This window comes from Fusarium coffeatum (assembly GCF_003316985.1).
Source record: "Fusarium coffeatum strain FIESC_28 chromosome Unknown BRIP53273_contig_56, whole genome shotgun sequence".
Taxonomy (NCBI): Eukaryota; Fungi; Ascomycota; class Sordariomycetes; order Hypocreales; family Nectriaceae; genus Fusarium; species Fusarium coffeatum.
Window position 1 is genome coordinate 62,134 of NW_022157853.1, and position 12,706 is coordinate 74,839.

Consider the following 12,706-nt stretch of genomic DNA (forward strand, 5'->3'; position numbering starts at 1 on the left):
AAGTGGGAGAAAGGCAAGTAGAACTTGAACAAAAATGCGAGTTTGGATGCCTCTTTACATATTTCCTTCTTATAAACCTTATACTAATATGTGCCTGGGGCGCCACATCGACAAGGACAGTTTGTTGTTTCGTAATGAATTAAGTTGTTGTAACTTTAAGAGTGATAATCATCCCAATCACAATACCAAACTTACACAATGGCTTCGTGATAAACTTCAGCTTCGAGGAGAAGCTTGCTACCTGCAAAGGGATTATTAGCACATGGCGTAGGACCAGACAGAGCCAAGAAAACACAGTAAATCACATTAGGTCCCTTGACAACCTAAGGGTACCTAGAGTTTGTGTCACCTGAAGTATCCGTACAGTAGCTTTCATCCTCAAGCTTGATATTCTATCACGTGATAACGCGTACTACGGGCGCGGTCTGAAGATGATAGGTAACGCGTGGGGTGCCTTCCCTCGCTACCTATCGGCTTGTGCCTGGCTTTTCTTCGCCACGGAAGGAGTCTCACAAACATCCATTTGAATGGTCTCTCAACTAACCATGAGCAGCTGGTCACAAAGAATATGAGATTTTGATTCAGCGCGCAATAAAATTACAGAAAATAGCTGGTGTAATACCGCATCACAGCCGTCATGGACAGCGACGAGTTCGACGACGACATTGCAGACGAGGATTTCTTGACAGCTTTAGATCAAGTGTCTTCTTCCATGACTGGCAAAAACACCGCAAACCCTTTGCAGTCAGTCAGGAGACAACCCAGTAATCAACACACTTCTGCGGCTGTGGCGGCTCTAGAACTGGAAGATCTTCCGTCGGATGCATTTTCATCACCCGAACAACACCAATCGCGTTCAAAAGCGCCCGCAGTAACCTCAGCAGGGCCAAGATCGGGGACAGGGCTTAATAGAACAAGTTCTGGTAATTGGCGTCAGACGACTCTTTTCGGCGGATCTCTGTCAGGGGATGGCCCACGACCATCGCAACCTGCCTCTGCAAGAGTGTTTCGTGCAGACCTTCCTCGGGAAGAACCAACTCACCATGAAGTTGACCACGAGGCTATGAAGACTTGGGTGTTTCCGACGAATTTAGGCAAGATTCGAGACTACCAGTTCAGCATCGTCAAGAACAGTTTGTTCAACAACACCTTGGTAGCATTGCCAACTGGTCTTGGAAAAACCTTCATTGCCGCAACTGTCATGCTCAACTTTTACCGGTGGACCAAAAATGCAAAGATTGTATTTGTCGCCCCAACGAAGCCTCTTGTAGCACAGCAGGTCACTGCTTGCTATGGCATCGCTGGTATTCCTCGGTCGGAAACGACGTTATTAACAGGCGAAATCGCACCAGCACTTCGTGTTGACGAGTGGGCATCTCGTCGAGTCTTCTTCATGACCCCTCAGACTTTGTTGAACGATATCTCTCATGGCTATGCCGACCCCAAATCCATAACGTTACTTGTTATTGACGAGGCACACCGTGCTGTGGGAGAGTATGCATACGCCAAGGTTACAAAACTCATCCGAAGATTCTCCAAAAGCTTCCGAGTACTGGCACTAACCGCTACGCCTGGATCTAAGATCGAAACCGTGCAAGAAGTTATCGACAACCTGGGCATTTCACATTGCGAAATCCGTACAGAAGACTCCATAGACATCCGTCAATATGTCCACGGAAGGAACATTGAGCAGGTCGTGCTTGACCCATCGGATGAGATGGTACTGATCGGCGAGCTTTTCACGAAAGCCCTGAAACCAATGACGGACAAGTTGAGCTCGCAAAATATTTGGTTCGGACGAAGCCCTATGGCTATTACAGCATATGGGTTGATGCAATCTCAAAAAGAGTGGTTTGCGTCCCGAGGCCGGTCCGCCAACCAGGGTGTGCAGCACATGATGCGAGCTGTTTTCAGCGTTCTCACAAGCATTGCCCATTCGATTAAACTGCTCAACTTCCATGGCATCAGGCCTTTTTATGACAACCTTGTCGACTTGCGTAGCGAGCAAGAAGGAAAAGGAGAAAAGGGATCTAAATACAAGCGCCAGCTCGTCCAAGACTCCAACTTTCAGGAAATGATGGACAGAATCTCTAAATGGCTTCGCACGGACGGTTTCGTGGGCCACCCCAAGCTTACAGCTCTCGCGGATACCGTATTAAATCACTTTATGGACAATGCTGCGAACCCTGCGACACGAGTGATCGTGTTCAGTGAATATCGAGATTCTGCAGAGGATATCGTACGCATGCTTAACAAGCACAAGCCTCTCATCAAAGCTAGTGTCTTTGTTGGACAAGCTGACAGCAAGCGGGGAGAAGGCATGAAACAAGCACAGCAGATCCAGGCAATTGACAGATTCAAAGAAGGAGAATTCAACGTGCTTGTTGCAACTTCCATCGGCGAAGAAGGATTGGATATTGGACAGGTTGATCTTATCGTATGCTACGACTCTTCAGCATCACCAATCCGAATGTTACAGCGGATGGGACGAACTGGCCGAAAGCAAGAGGGAAAGATTGTGTTGCTTCTCATGCGAGGCAAAGAAGAAGACCAGTTCGCGAGATCTAAAGACAGCTACGAGAAGATGCAAGCCTTGATCTGCGAAGGGAGCCGTTTCAACTTTCGATTCGATTTATCCACACGAATTGTTCCTAGGGAGTTTCGCCCCGAAGTAGACATGCGACACATCGACATTCCCATCGAGAACACACAAGACCAGTCGTTACCAGAGCCAAAGAAACGGCGGGCAACGAAGAAAAAACCACCCAAGAAATTCCACATGCCCGATGGCGTTGAAACGGGTTTCCGGAGTGTAGCCAGCATGCTGAAAATTGGCGGCAAAGTAAAAACAACCAAGTCCAAGCGCAATCCCGAACTCGATGATATCGCCATAATACCCGACCTCACCAAGGTGCTGCTAGACGATGAAGAGCTTAAAGAGCTCAACAGGGCATATCGTGACTTGCCTTTCAATCATAGCATCATTGAGGAAACGGACATGCCTGATATGACAGCGCATCCGGAGTTACAAAGACAGTTGCGACCGGTTGCAAAGCTCAAGCATGGGACCCGTACCAAGCGCTTTGTCAAGCTATGGAATAGGATGGCCAACGACCAAGAAAGCCTTGTCTTACCGTGCCGAGACGAAGATACGAGCAGATACCTAGAGATACCCGTTCGTGCATTTGCTGGATCCGAATCCGAATCAGAATCAGGGCCAGATGGCGATGCACCAGCGCCACGAACGAAATCGGTGAAAGCACCGGCGGCTGGCAAAAAGAAGCAAGCAAGAAAAGCACCATCAAAGGCGCAACCTCAAACAAAGAGAAGGAAGTTGTCGCCAGGTGCGGTACCCCAGACGTTTGCCCTTGGCTCAATGGTGGATGTAGGCTTCTCAGATGATGACGAAGATGAAGAGGATGAAGAAGAGGAGGAGGAGGAGTCTCTACCCCAAGGCCGTGGGCGACCTAAGTCTGGCAGCAAAGCCAAAGGCAAACGCAAGACGAAGCAGAAGACTGGGGGTTTTAATAGTGACGAAGTCGGCGACGATTGTGATCGTGATAGTGATTTGTTAGAGACAGATGGTTCTGACGAAGGCGAAGATCTTCTTGACTTTGTTGTTTCTGACAACCATCCGGTGTCAAGCATGAAGGATCCTATGTCTCTAACAGCCACATCCCCATTTGCTTCATCGCCAACTGTTAGGGGCGCAGAGGATGACGGCACAAAACCATTCTTTGTGCCTACTGCATTCTCAGCAACGCAAGAGAGTGAAGACTTGCCAGACCTGGGCCGCATGCTTAATAAGCCAGCCCAAACAGCAAACGAGCTATCGGATGACGACGTTCAGACAAACCGAACAGCGCGCGGGCGGCGAAACGTCGTTGACGACAGTGACAGCGACATGTAGGAAAAAGATGGAAGATATGATTGATGGTCAATTCATCACGAGTCAAGTAACGACGGGTGTAACAGCAAGGCGCAAGGACAAAACGGGACATTAATTATCTAGACTAAGGAATATTTATAAATGAACGAATCATGACAAAGACACCACTGGTTACAGCTCTTGAATCCTGGCCTGAATACTAAACATTGATTGTGTAGATTCCTATTATTGTTGGTCAGCTATTTGCCATGGAAGATGATTCAGACAAAAACAAAGTGGAAGCATCTCGAAATATCAGAAACCCATTTTATAAGCACCACCGCCTCCGACGCACCCGCCAGGCTCACCGACCGCCAGCTCAGTATTGTCCCCGCGTGCAAACACACCCGAAAGCGGTGCACAGCAGGGACAAAGGTAGAGCGTCTTGTCAGGAGCTTAACTGGCGGATACATATTTCAGAGGCAGTCTCAGACGGCTCTTCCTATAAGATTATGGAGGGTTTGAAAACAATGAACTCATCATATGAGATTTGCAAGGCAGATAAAAAAGAGATTGCGGAACTTACGGGAAAGGGAATCAGAGTGGGTGATTGGTTGTTGTTGTTCAGTATCGCGTCTTGTTGAAGAGGGAAGAAAGAGAGAAGAAAAAGTGCAGAAAATCACGAACTGCAGTTTTCTGCACTGGGGTGGATCGCATATACTTTAAGCGACGTGGCGATCCACTTTTAGGCCTTTAGACGCTGAAGCGCCTGACGCGCTGCTCAAACACTCAAACATCAACAGCCACAATAGCCCCTCATCTTTCAAGCCACAACTAGCAAGCTCGACTCGAACCCACTTCATATCTCAACGTCACTACCCGATCTTCGTCCGCATCCCAACTCGTCACTCAATTCTCGCCCTTTCCCCCCGCCTTGGGATATCTATTCTTCTTCTTGTACCATCATCAAGAGACTAATATCATCATAAATTATTCTTGATACGGAAATCAACAGCCATGACTGCGACAGGAACGAGCGTTTCGCTCCTCAAGTTTGTCGGCACTGTCTCACTCGGCTTGCTGACGGTACGTCAAAGCTCCATCTTCGACTTTTACAACTCGGATATCAAGTGATATTACTGGGCTTTATCAAAAACGTGTTTGTGGAAACATCAATCATGAAGTTTTCTACTCGATTTTATAAAGCATATCGTTAAGAAACATATCTATCATATCCTGCACGCATGTATTCATATCAGTATCGCTAATGCTTGGCCTATAGGGTGTCTCATACTCCATCTCTTCTCTCGCTCTTCCTGTCCTTCTCCGACTTCCTTCTTCAGCTTCCGCCTCTCACGGCCTCTCAACCCTCAGTGCAGCTCTCAAGACTCCCATTCTCGCCCTCACATCTCTCGCCTCTGCGCCCTTCCTCATCAGCTTCTTTATCGCTCCTCGCTCATCTCGCCATCCCTATCTGCTTTACACAGCTCTCCTTGCAACTCTATCCTCCGTCACCCCTATGCTGATTCCTGCTCCTGCTCCCCGACGTGCTGCCTCATCCGCGCCCCGAAAGTCTTCTCGTGCCAAGATGGAGGCCAGCTACGAAGTCCTAGGTGATGCCCAGAGCGAGCCCGCTAGCGATGAGGATACTGACGACGTCAATGGCGAGGAGGTACGAACGGAGGTCGAGGGCCTTGCACGAAGCTACATTGCTCGAACAGCCATCTCTGCTCTGGGTTTTGCTATGGCAGTCGTTGGAATCTGGGGTGATGGTGCACCTCAATCTGTTGTCTACGTCTCATAAGGAGGACCAACATTTCTAAACTGCGAGTTTATTTCTATTTACATAAATTGACGAATATTTCAAATGCAAGGGCGTTCAGTTGTCTAGGAAAATCTCCGATCATAACTAGTTAATAAAACAATTTTGATTTAAAGTAGAAGCGAGTGACTTGCCACCATGTATTCATAAGCTGGAAAGTACACTCTCATTTTATAACAAAGCTATATGCGTTACTGTCTTTCTAAACATGGTGACATCAATTGCGAAGCTAAGAAGCATAACTTTCGGAACTCGATGAAGCGCTGCTCTCTGCGACCTCCTCCTCCTCCTTCTCCTCCTCCTCGATGTGCCAAGCCCGTGACAAACGAGAATTCATCACCTTGACTGCATAGTCGACGGTTGTGTTGTTCTCTTTCTCTTCGGAATCATCCTCCCCATCCTCAACTCGAGCCTGGACGCTGAAATATCTCGATGCTGAGTACTTCTCGCCCAGTCTTTTGGCGACATCGTTGGCCTCATTCAAAGTCACCAATCGGCGGTTGCCAGGGTATTTCTGCATCGCTGTGTGACAGAAATCCCACAAAACTCTACGAATCGTCTTGATATCGAGAGATTGGTTTGAGTGCTGCTTCTTGACGCCCATCTCGGCCTGGATCAAAGAGACATCTTCCGTCTTGTAAGTGTCGCTAAGTCCAAGTGTTTCAAGGAACTCCTTCCTTTGCCCCGGTGCCTGGGTCTGAATGTCAGTCTTAGAGGCAAATTCCTCAGGTCTTCTTCTTAGAGTGTCTCCGACTGTATCATTCCGGCCTCGCTCGACATTATTGAGCATCTCAAACTTTTGGCTCGTAAGACGATCATGAGCTAGCTCAGCGGGCGTTCGACCGACGGCGTTTTCTCTGTACACCAGACTTGGCCTGTATCGAATCAAGGCTTGAACAAGAGCGATCATGTTCATCATGATTGCAGTATGAAGACACGTATCTCCGGCTCCGTTAAGCATCTCCAGCTCATCACCTTTGGAGTATTCGAGAAGAAGATTTAGCATCTGAATCATCTCCTTCTCCTTGCCATCATAGGGCTTGTAACGCCTGTGGTAGTAGTTGATGTTGTCAGGCTGTACTCCCGAAGCTTGAGAAACCCATGTATGGAAAGGCGTGGTTCCGTTCTCGGACAGGTTCTTCTTTTGAAGGAAAAGATGGCTTCGCAGATCGGGGTCAAGAAGATCCAGGAGTTCGCGGAGCTGGTGATCCTTGGGAAGGCAGGCAAGCGCTGCATGCAGAATGTTCTCACCCTTCTGGTTGCGGGTAGATTGGTCTGCGTTGGCAGATAACAAAATTTTGACAGCATCGATTCGGCCAAGGCGGCAGGCTACCATAAGAGGAGTGTCACCTTCAGTATTCTTCTTCTCAACTGCAGCAGGGAAAGTTTCAACGAGGAACTCGAGTACCTCGTTGGCACTCTCACCCGGATGCGCGAGGACTGCGCAATGGATCACGAGATCATCTGGAGTGAATGTCAGCATTGTGCTCAAAATACTTTGCCAAAATACTTACTATCCGCCCCGAGCCATTTTGAGATTGCACGGTCAAACCCGCCAGGACTTTCCTTCAAGTGCTTGAATCGAATGTCATCCCTAGAAGCTTTTGATTTAGAGAATTCGCTGTACAACCTGTGTGGGGTATCTCCGAGGAAAAACTCGACACTGTCTAGGTTGCCCGCAAGAGCAGCGTCGAGAAGAGGTGGCGTCATTGGGCCACTGCTCCTGACTACCATACCACGTCCAGCGGTCGCCCAATCCTTCCTATAGAACAAGTTAGCGTCAGGTTGTCAAGTAGAAGAACAACACTGATTCCTACCTCTTTCTTCCGTACACAGTCAGTCCCTGATAAAAGCGTGGCTTTCGCTTCAGCTCCACGCCGCTCTTCTTGACAAGATGATTGAGTGGAATGCCTGCACCTGTTCGCTTGATAATCAGGGCGAGCAGTTTTGTCTTGCCGGACTCCACACAATAGCTGAAACCACTTCGTGGAAACACAAAGCCTGTGGAAGAGTCTTCATCCTCTCCTTCGTTGTCTCCTTCGAACTTCTGACTCGAGTACTGCTGTGCCATGTCCAAGAGGAACTTGAGCCCATTTGTATCATCAATGGCCAACATATGGTTGAACAAGCTCTCATTAATCCAGTGATAGAAGCGTTTTTCATTTGGGATCGACCACTGCGTTGGAACCGATTGGCATATGACTTCCAGAGGCTTGGTGTGGGACTCAACATTCAAGTCAACATGCCCGATATCGTCAATGGTGAACTGCTGCTGCACCTTTTCGGACACAATTCGCGGCTCGCCGTCTTGAGAGTCATCAGACTCGTCAGAATCCTCGCTGTATTCTTCGTCTTCATCACCGCCAGTGTCCATTCGGAATCGGACCTTATCCTTCTTGGGCGGAGACCATTGTGCCTTCACAATCTCGAGTAAGGCTTTGGCCAGTTCGTGGTGTCCACGAAGGACAGCAATAGAAAAGGGAGTGTTTCCATAGTTGTCAGAAACAGCAATCTTCAATGGCGCTTGGTCCTGTTCCGGGCCCCATGCTTGGAGTGAGAGTTTCTTGACCTTCTCTACATCTCCAGCCCAGGCAGCTTCCATCCTGATACAAGTTAGTAAATGGTCCTTGATAGAGTCTCAGACATATACACTCACAGTTCGATATAACCATCCCTTCTCTTTTCAGTCATGTCGCGGTCGTTGTTGAAGGAGAAACGGAATTCGTAGGGTTTCGGGGCCTCATCCTCAGACTTGCGACTGTTTCGGCTCGACCTGTCATCCCCCCCGTACGTCTTGATGTCAGGATACAGTTCCGCGAATGGCTTGGCACCCTTGCTGAGCAAAGTGTTTTCGACAACTTCGAAGCCTGCGAGGAGCTCCTTGATAGTCTCATTCTTCTCGGGCACCCCCTTGGGCTCCTTCATCTTCTTGATGTCCTTCTCGTATCGCTCTTTCGCGTGGATGTAATTGTATTTGTGGCTTTCAACATCGGATGAAACGATAGTATGAGCATAGGTTCCTTCAGTGAGACCTTGCAGAAACTCATCCAAGCCGGGTGTCTCCCTTGGTTTCACTGGCGTAGTCTTCTCATAAGTATAACCTCGAAGGCCCTTCAATGATGACCGAACCATGTCAAGAGCTGATTGTCCTTTATTCCAGCTTCTTTGGTATTCATTGAAGATCAACTGCTGAGTTTTGGTGTCGAGCGAGTTGGGATCAGCGCCGTTTTCGAGTAGCTTGATGGCGATATCCGTGTTGCCCGATCGGATAGCGGTGATTAATGGCTGCTCCACGCTCTCCTTGTACATTTTCTGATTTTTCTCCAGGTCTCCCAAGTTGCTACTTAAACTGGAAACCTTTGCAGACTTGAGCCAAGTATCGAAATCGATATCCGCTTTCGCGCCAGTAGTGAGGAGCTTCAGTACCAAAGCGACATTGCCGTTCTCGATAGCGGTATTGATAGGTGCGGTGCATTCTGAGTTCCAGTAGCTTCCACCGCAGACCATATGGTTGATAGCGACCTTGATACCTGTTTTGTCGGTATCCAGGAGTGTGTCGATGAGTTCTTCTTCTCCAGCCTCGACGTAGCGGTGGAATGCACTGCACCCCCTGGCGTCCGCCTGAGCAGACGTGGCGCCCAGTTTCAGAAGAAGATCAGCCATTGACTTGGCCTTGTCGTTGGGGAGCGACAAGGCCAGTACCAATGTTAGAATTGCTCGGGCGTCGCTGTCCCTGAGAGACTTAACAGGCATGATCGAGTCTGACCCATACTGCGTAATGTTTAGTAAGAGATCCGTACGCTACAGGCCCGGGCATGGAAGTAGAACTTACATCGCAAAGTGTTTTGACAGCATCCTCATTGCCTTCTGCGATGGCAAGATGCAGAGGGGAACATTGGAGATCCCACGCCAAAGCGTCAATGTTGAAGAAATCAGGTTCATCTTGCGATTCTTCGGGAACCAGATCATCAGCGTCAGCACTATCGCCTTCATCTTGCTTGACTTTGACAAAAGACCCCGTAGTCATAGAAGCAGAATCCACGTCTGTTGCTTCGCCGTCAACAATCTCACCATCAGACTCTTCGTCGCCCTCCGAGTCACCGTCTCCGGCGGCAGACCCAGCCTTCTTCGCTGCCTTACGCTTCTTGTCCTGGCGCTCCTCTTCAGCTTCTTCATTCTCGATTGATTTCTCCATGAGGATCTTGATGATTGACGAGTCTCCTCGTGAAGCAGCCAAGTGGAGAGCATTCCTACCGTCCGCTAGACGAGCAGTGAGACGAGCACCGTGGTCCACGAGGCACTTGACGACCTCAGGAGTGGATGTCATGACGGCAAGGTGGAGTGGTGATCTGCCTGTGTAGTCTCTCTTGTTTGGGTCCGACCCTTCCTGACTGAGCCAGTTCGACACGTCTTCGGCATCACCATCGACGATCGACTGACAAAGTCGGGTGACATTGCCAACGTATGCCATGTCTGTCCAATCATTCTCGGTCAAAGGATTGAAAGAACCAATTTGTTGTCGACCAGGGTCATCAATAAGGAAGGATACCTTGCCTTTGATGTAAATCTCAGCCTCCTTCTCGGCGATTTCCTTTTCCTCATCAGTGACAGGCTCAGGACAACAGCCACAACAATCTTCGATAACATCTTGAACACGTCCAAAGAATGCAGGGTGGCGATGCAAGTACACTTCCCGCTCGTCAGGCTGATTCCACTCTGCATTAAGAAGAAGATCTCTCGTGTAACAGAGTTTCTCGATCCGCTTAGCGTTGAAGTGCTGTCCGTAGGGAACAGTGAAAGTATGGTAGTTACTGACATCCTCATCAGACAACCAGTCAGCAACTTCATCCTCATGGTAGTCTTTGATGTTGCCATGAAGAACTTGACGTGTCCTGTAGACTCGAGGACGGCCTCGCTCCTCGCGTCTCTTGTCGAGGTAAGTCTCTCTAGCTGTGGTGGTAGGAAGTCTTTCGAGAACAAGTAGACGTGCGAGACCTAGAGTTCTTCGGAAGCTGCGTTCGTATATGGTTGGGTCGACCTTTTGCTTCTGGAAATCTCCGTAGTAGATCTCGAAATTGCGCTTGGCATACTTAGACAACCTATTCAGAGTGAGCAATGAGCAAACGGGGGTGTCTTTGCGCCGCTGACCTGTTTTCGTAACTTGGTGAACGACGAGTGAGGTCAATATGGTTGATCTGAGTGATGAAGCTACCGAGAGCTCGAGGGGTAACGAAAACCTGTGTTCCATCATAGGCTGCGCCGGCGGCATCGATATCAAACCCAGTGAGGATTTCGCTGACTGATTTGTACACACGTAGAACAATCTCAGAACAATCTTAGCAGAAGAAACTACTATCGGAATTTAAGAGCAACTAACCTGGATGTGTCTGACAGGGTATTGACTAGCAATAGTAATTGCATACTTGGTTCTCACCACAGTGACTTCGTTGAGCAGGGCATCCTTGACGGCCCGTTCAATCTGTTTGATCTTCTCGATGGCTTGGTCATGGTTGAGGCCATAAAGAAAGAGGTCAACATCAGAAGCGGGACAGAACTTCTCGTGGTAATACTCGCGAAGCTTACGCTTGGTAGTGTCGAACCCCTTAGGAACAGGGAGAAGGCAGTTGACGACTGAAGAGCCAGCAGCTACGACATTTGACCAGTCCAGGTCAGACAACGACGACTCTGAAAAGATGTTGAAGTTCTTTTGGAACTCGACCAGGTTGGCGACAGTAGCGGGAGAGTCATGAGGACGTCGTTTGTCATCAGGGAGAGCCATGATGTACTTTGACTTCTCTTCTTCAGACTCAGTCTCAAGGTCTCTGGCACGAGTGGTGATGAACTTGGTGTCTTCTGTGAAAAGAGGGACCACATTGAGGTACGGGTCATCGAGAATAGGATTCTGGCGGTCCTGGGCGTAGACGGATCGTAATTCGGCTTCATACTTGCGATAGGGGTCAAGTATTTCAGTGATGGGTTTTTCTTTGTGATCAGATATGTACTTGGGTAGCTGGGAATGAGGCGATGGAAGCTTGGGAAGATTGGCCATGGTTGCGATGTTTGGGAGTTGTAAAGGAAAGAGTGAGCTGAGATGTTGATAGCGTAGGGGGGGGGTAAAGTAGGTACTAAGAAAGACACTTATAATTGCCGTCGATATAGGTTGGAAACAGCAGTGTATATCTATAATTCTGCAATTGATAGATGGTACTAAAAGAACAACATTCTAGGAGATCCTCTAGGAGCTTTATACAATAACATTGGATACATTATCTGCAACACTTGTACAGGGTCTGCCAGACGAAGCCATCCCAACTCCATTGAGAGCTTACCCCCACTACCCCGAAGTAGATCGTCAAGCTAGCAAGCGACGGGGCTTGGGGTGTCAGAAAAGTATACCTATAGGACTAAGGCTACAAAAATAAAGAGTCTACTAACTAGCGTAAAATGCGTCGAAACGAAGTGGCAATTTCGTCTCCCACGCTTCAGCAGTCCAGCTTTCTTAAGCTACTTGGAGGGGCAGGCTAGGTCGCGTCCAGTAGCGTGTATTGAAGCTACAAGGGTCTATGCTGCCTAGAAATAAAGAGGATGCAATACGCGAAAGCTCGTGATTTCTCAATTAGAACTACATCTTAATTCCGCACTGACCCGCTGATGCCTGGCTCAGATGGCAGCATCTCCCTGTCGAAGCAAGTATCATCACGTTTGATGACCTGGGTCTAGTGAAGTACCGTGAACGCAAATTCTTTGCTTCTATGATATCGTGAAATTCGGTGATGCACTATTTGGGAAAGATCTAGGCAGAAAACTCTCAATTGTTTGGATAAGAACAATTGAGTACTCGGGACTCGACGTTGTAGAAGCAGACGAATCAAAGAGGATATGAACAAATACTTTGAGAACAAATCTTGACAGTGCAGACAGATACATAACATTATGATTTCGGGCTCATATTCTTTTCTATCTATGGGACATGCCTTGACAAAAAAGTAGATTATATTAGATGTTAGAACGAATAA

General features: G+C 48.3%; 3 protein-coding genes across 3 annotated transcripts; 2 read left to right on the forward strand and 1 right to left on the reverse strand.

Moving 5' to 3' along the window:
• Nucleotides 1-637: 637 nt before the first annotated feature.
• On the forward strand, nt 638-3,910 carry FIESC28_02626 (uncharacterized protein; the record flags this gene model as incomplete). Its single annotated transcript, XM_031156775.1, has 1 exon — nt 638-3,910. The coding sequence occupies one exon, from the start codon at nt 638-640 to the stop codon at nt 3,908-3,910; it is 3,273 nt and encodes a 1,090-aa protein (XP_031019167.1).
• Nucleotides 3,911-4,885: 975 nt separating this feature from the next.
• FIESC28_02627 (uncharacterized protein) lies at nt 4,886-5,672 on the forward strand (the record flags this gene model as incomplete). The annotated part of the gene is made up of 2 exons (XM_031156776.1): nt 4,886-4,954; nt 5,151-5,672. The coding sequence occupies 2 exons, from the start codon at nt 4,886-4,888 to the stop codon at nt 5,670-5,672; spliced, it is 591 nt and encodes a 196-aa protein (XP_031019168.1).
• A 247-nt stretch (nt 5,673-5,919) lies between these two features.
• On the reverse strand, nt 5,920-11,739 carry FIESC28_02628 (uncharacterized protein; the record flags this gene model as incomplete). The annotated part of the gene is made up of 8 exons (XM_031156777.1): nt 5,920-7,154; nt 7,205-7,452; nt 7,508-8,293; nt 8,347-9,461; nt 9,523-10,789; nt 10,839-10,989; nt 11,068-11,077; nt 11,125-11,739. The coding sequence occupies 8 exons, from the start codon at nt 11,737-11,739 to the stop codon at nt 5,920-5,922; spliced, it is 5,427 nt and encodes a 1,808-aa protein (XP_031019169.1).
• Between the last annotated feature and the right edge of the window lie 967 nt (nt 11,740-12,706).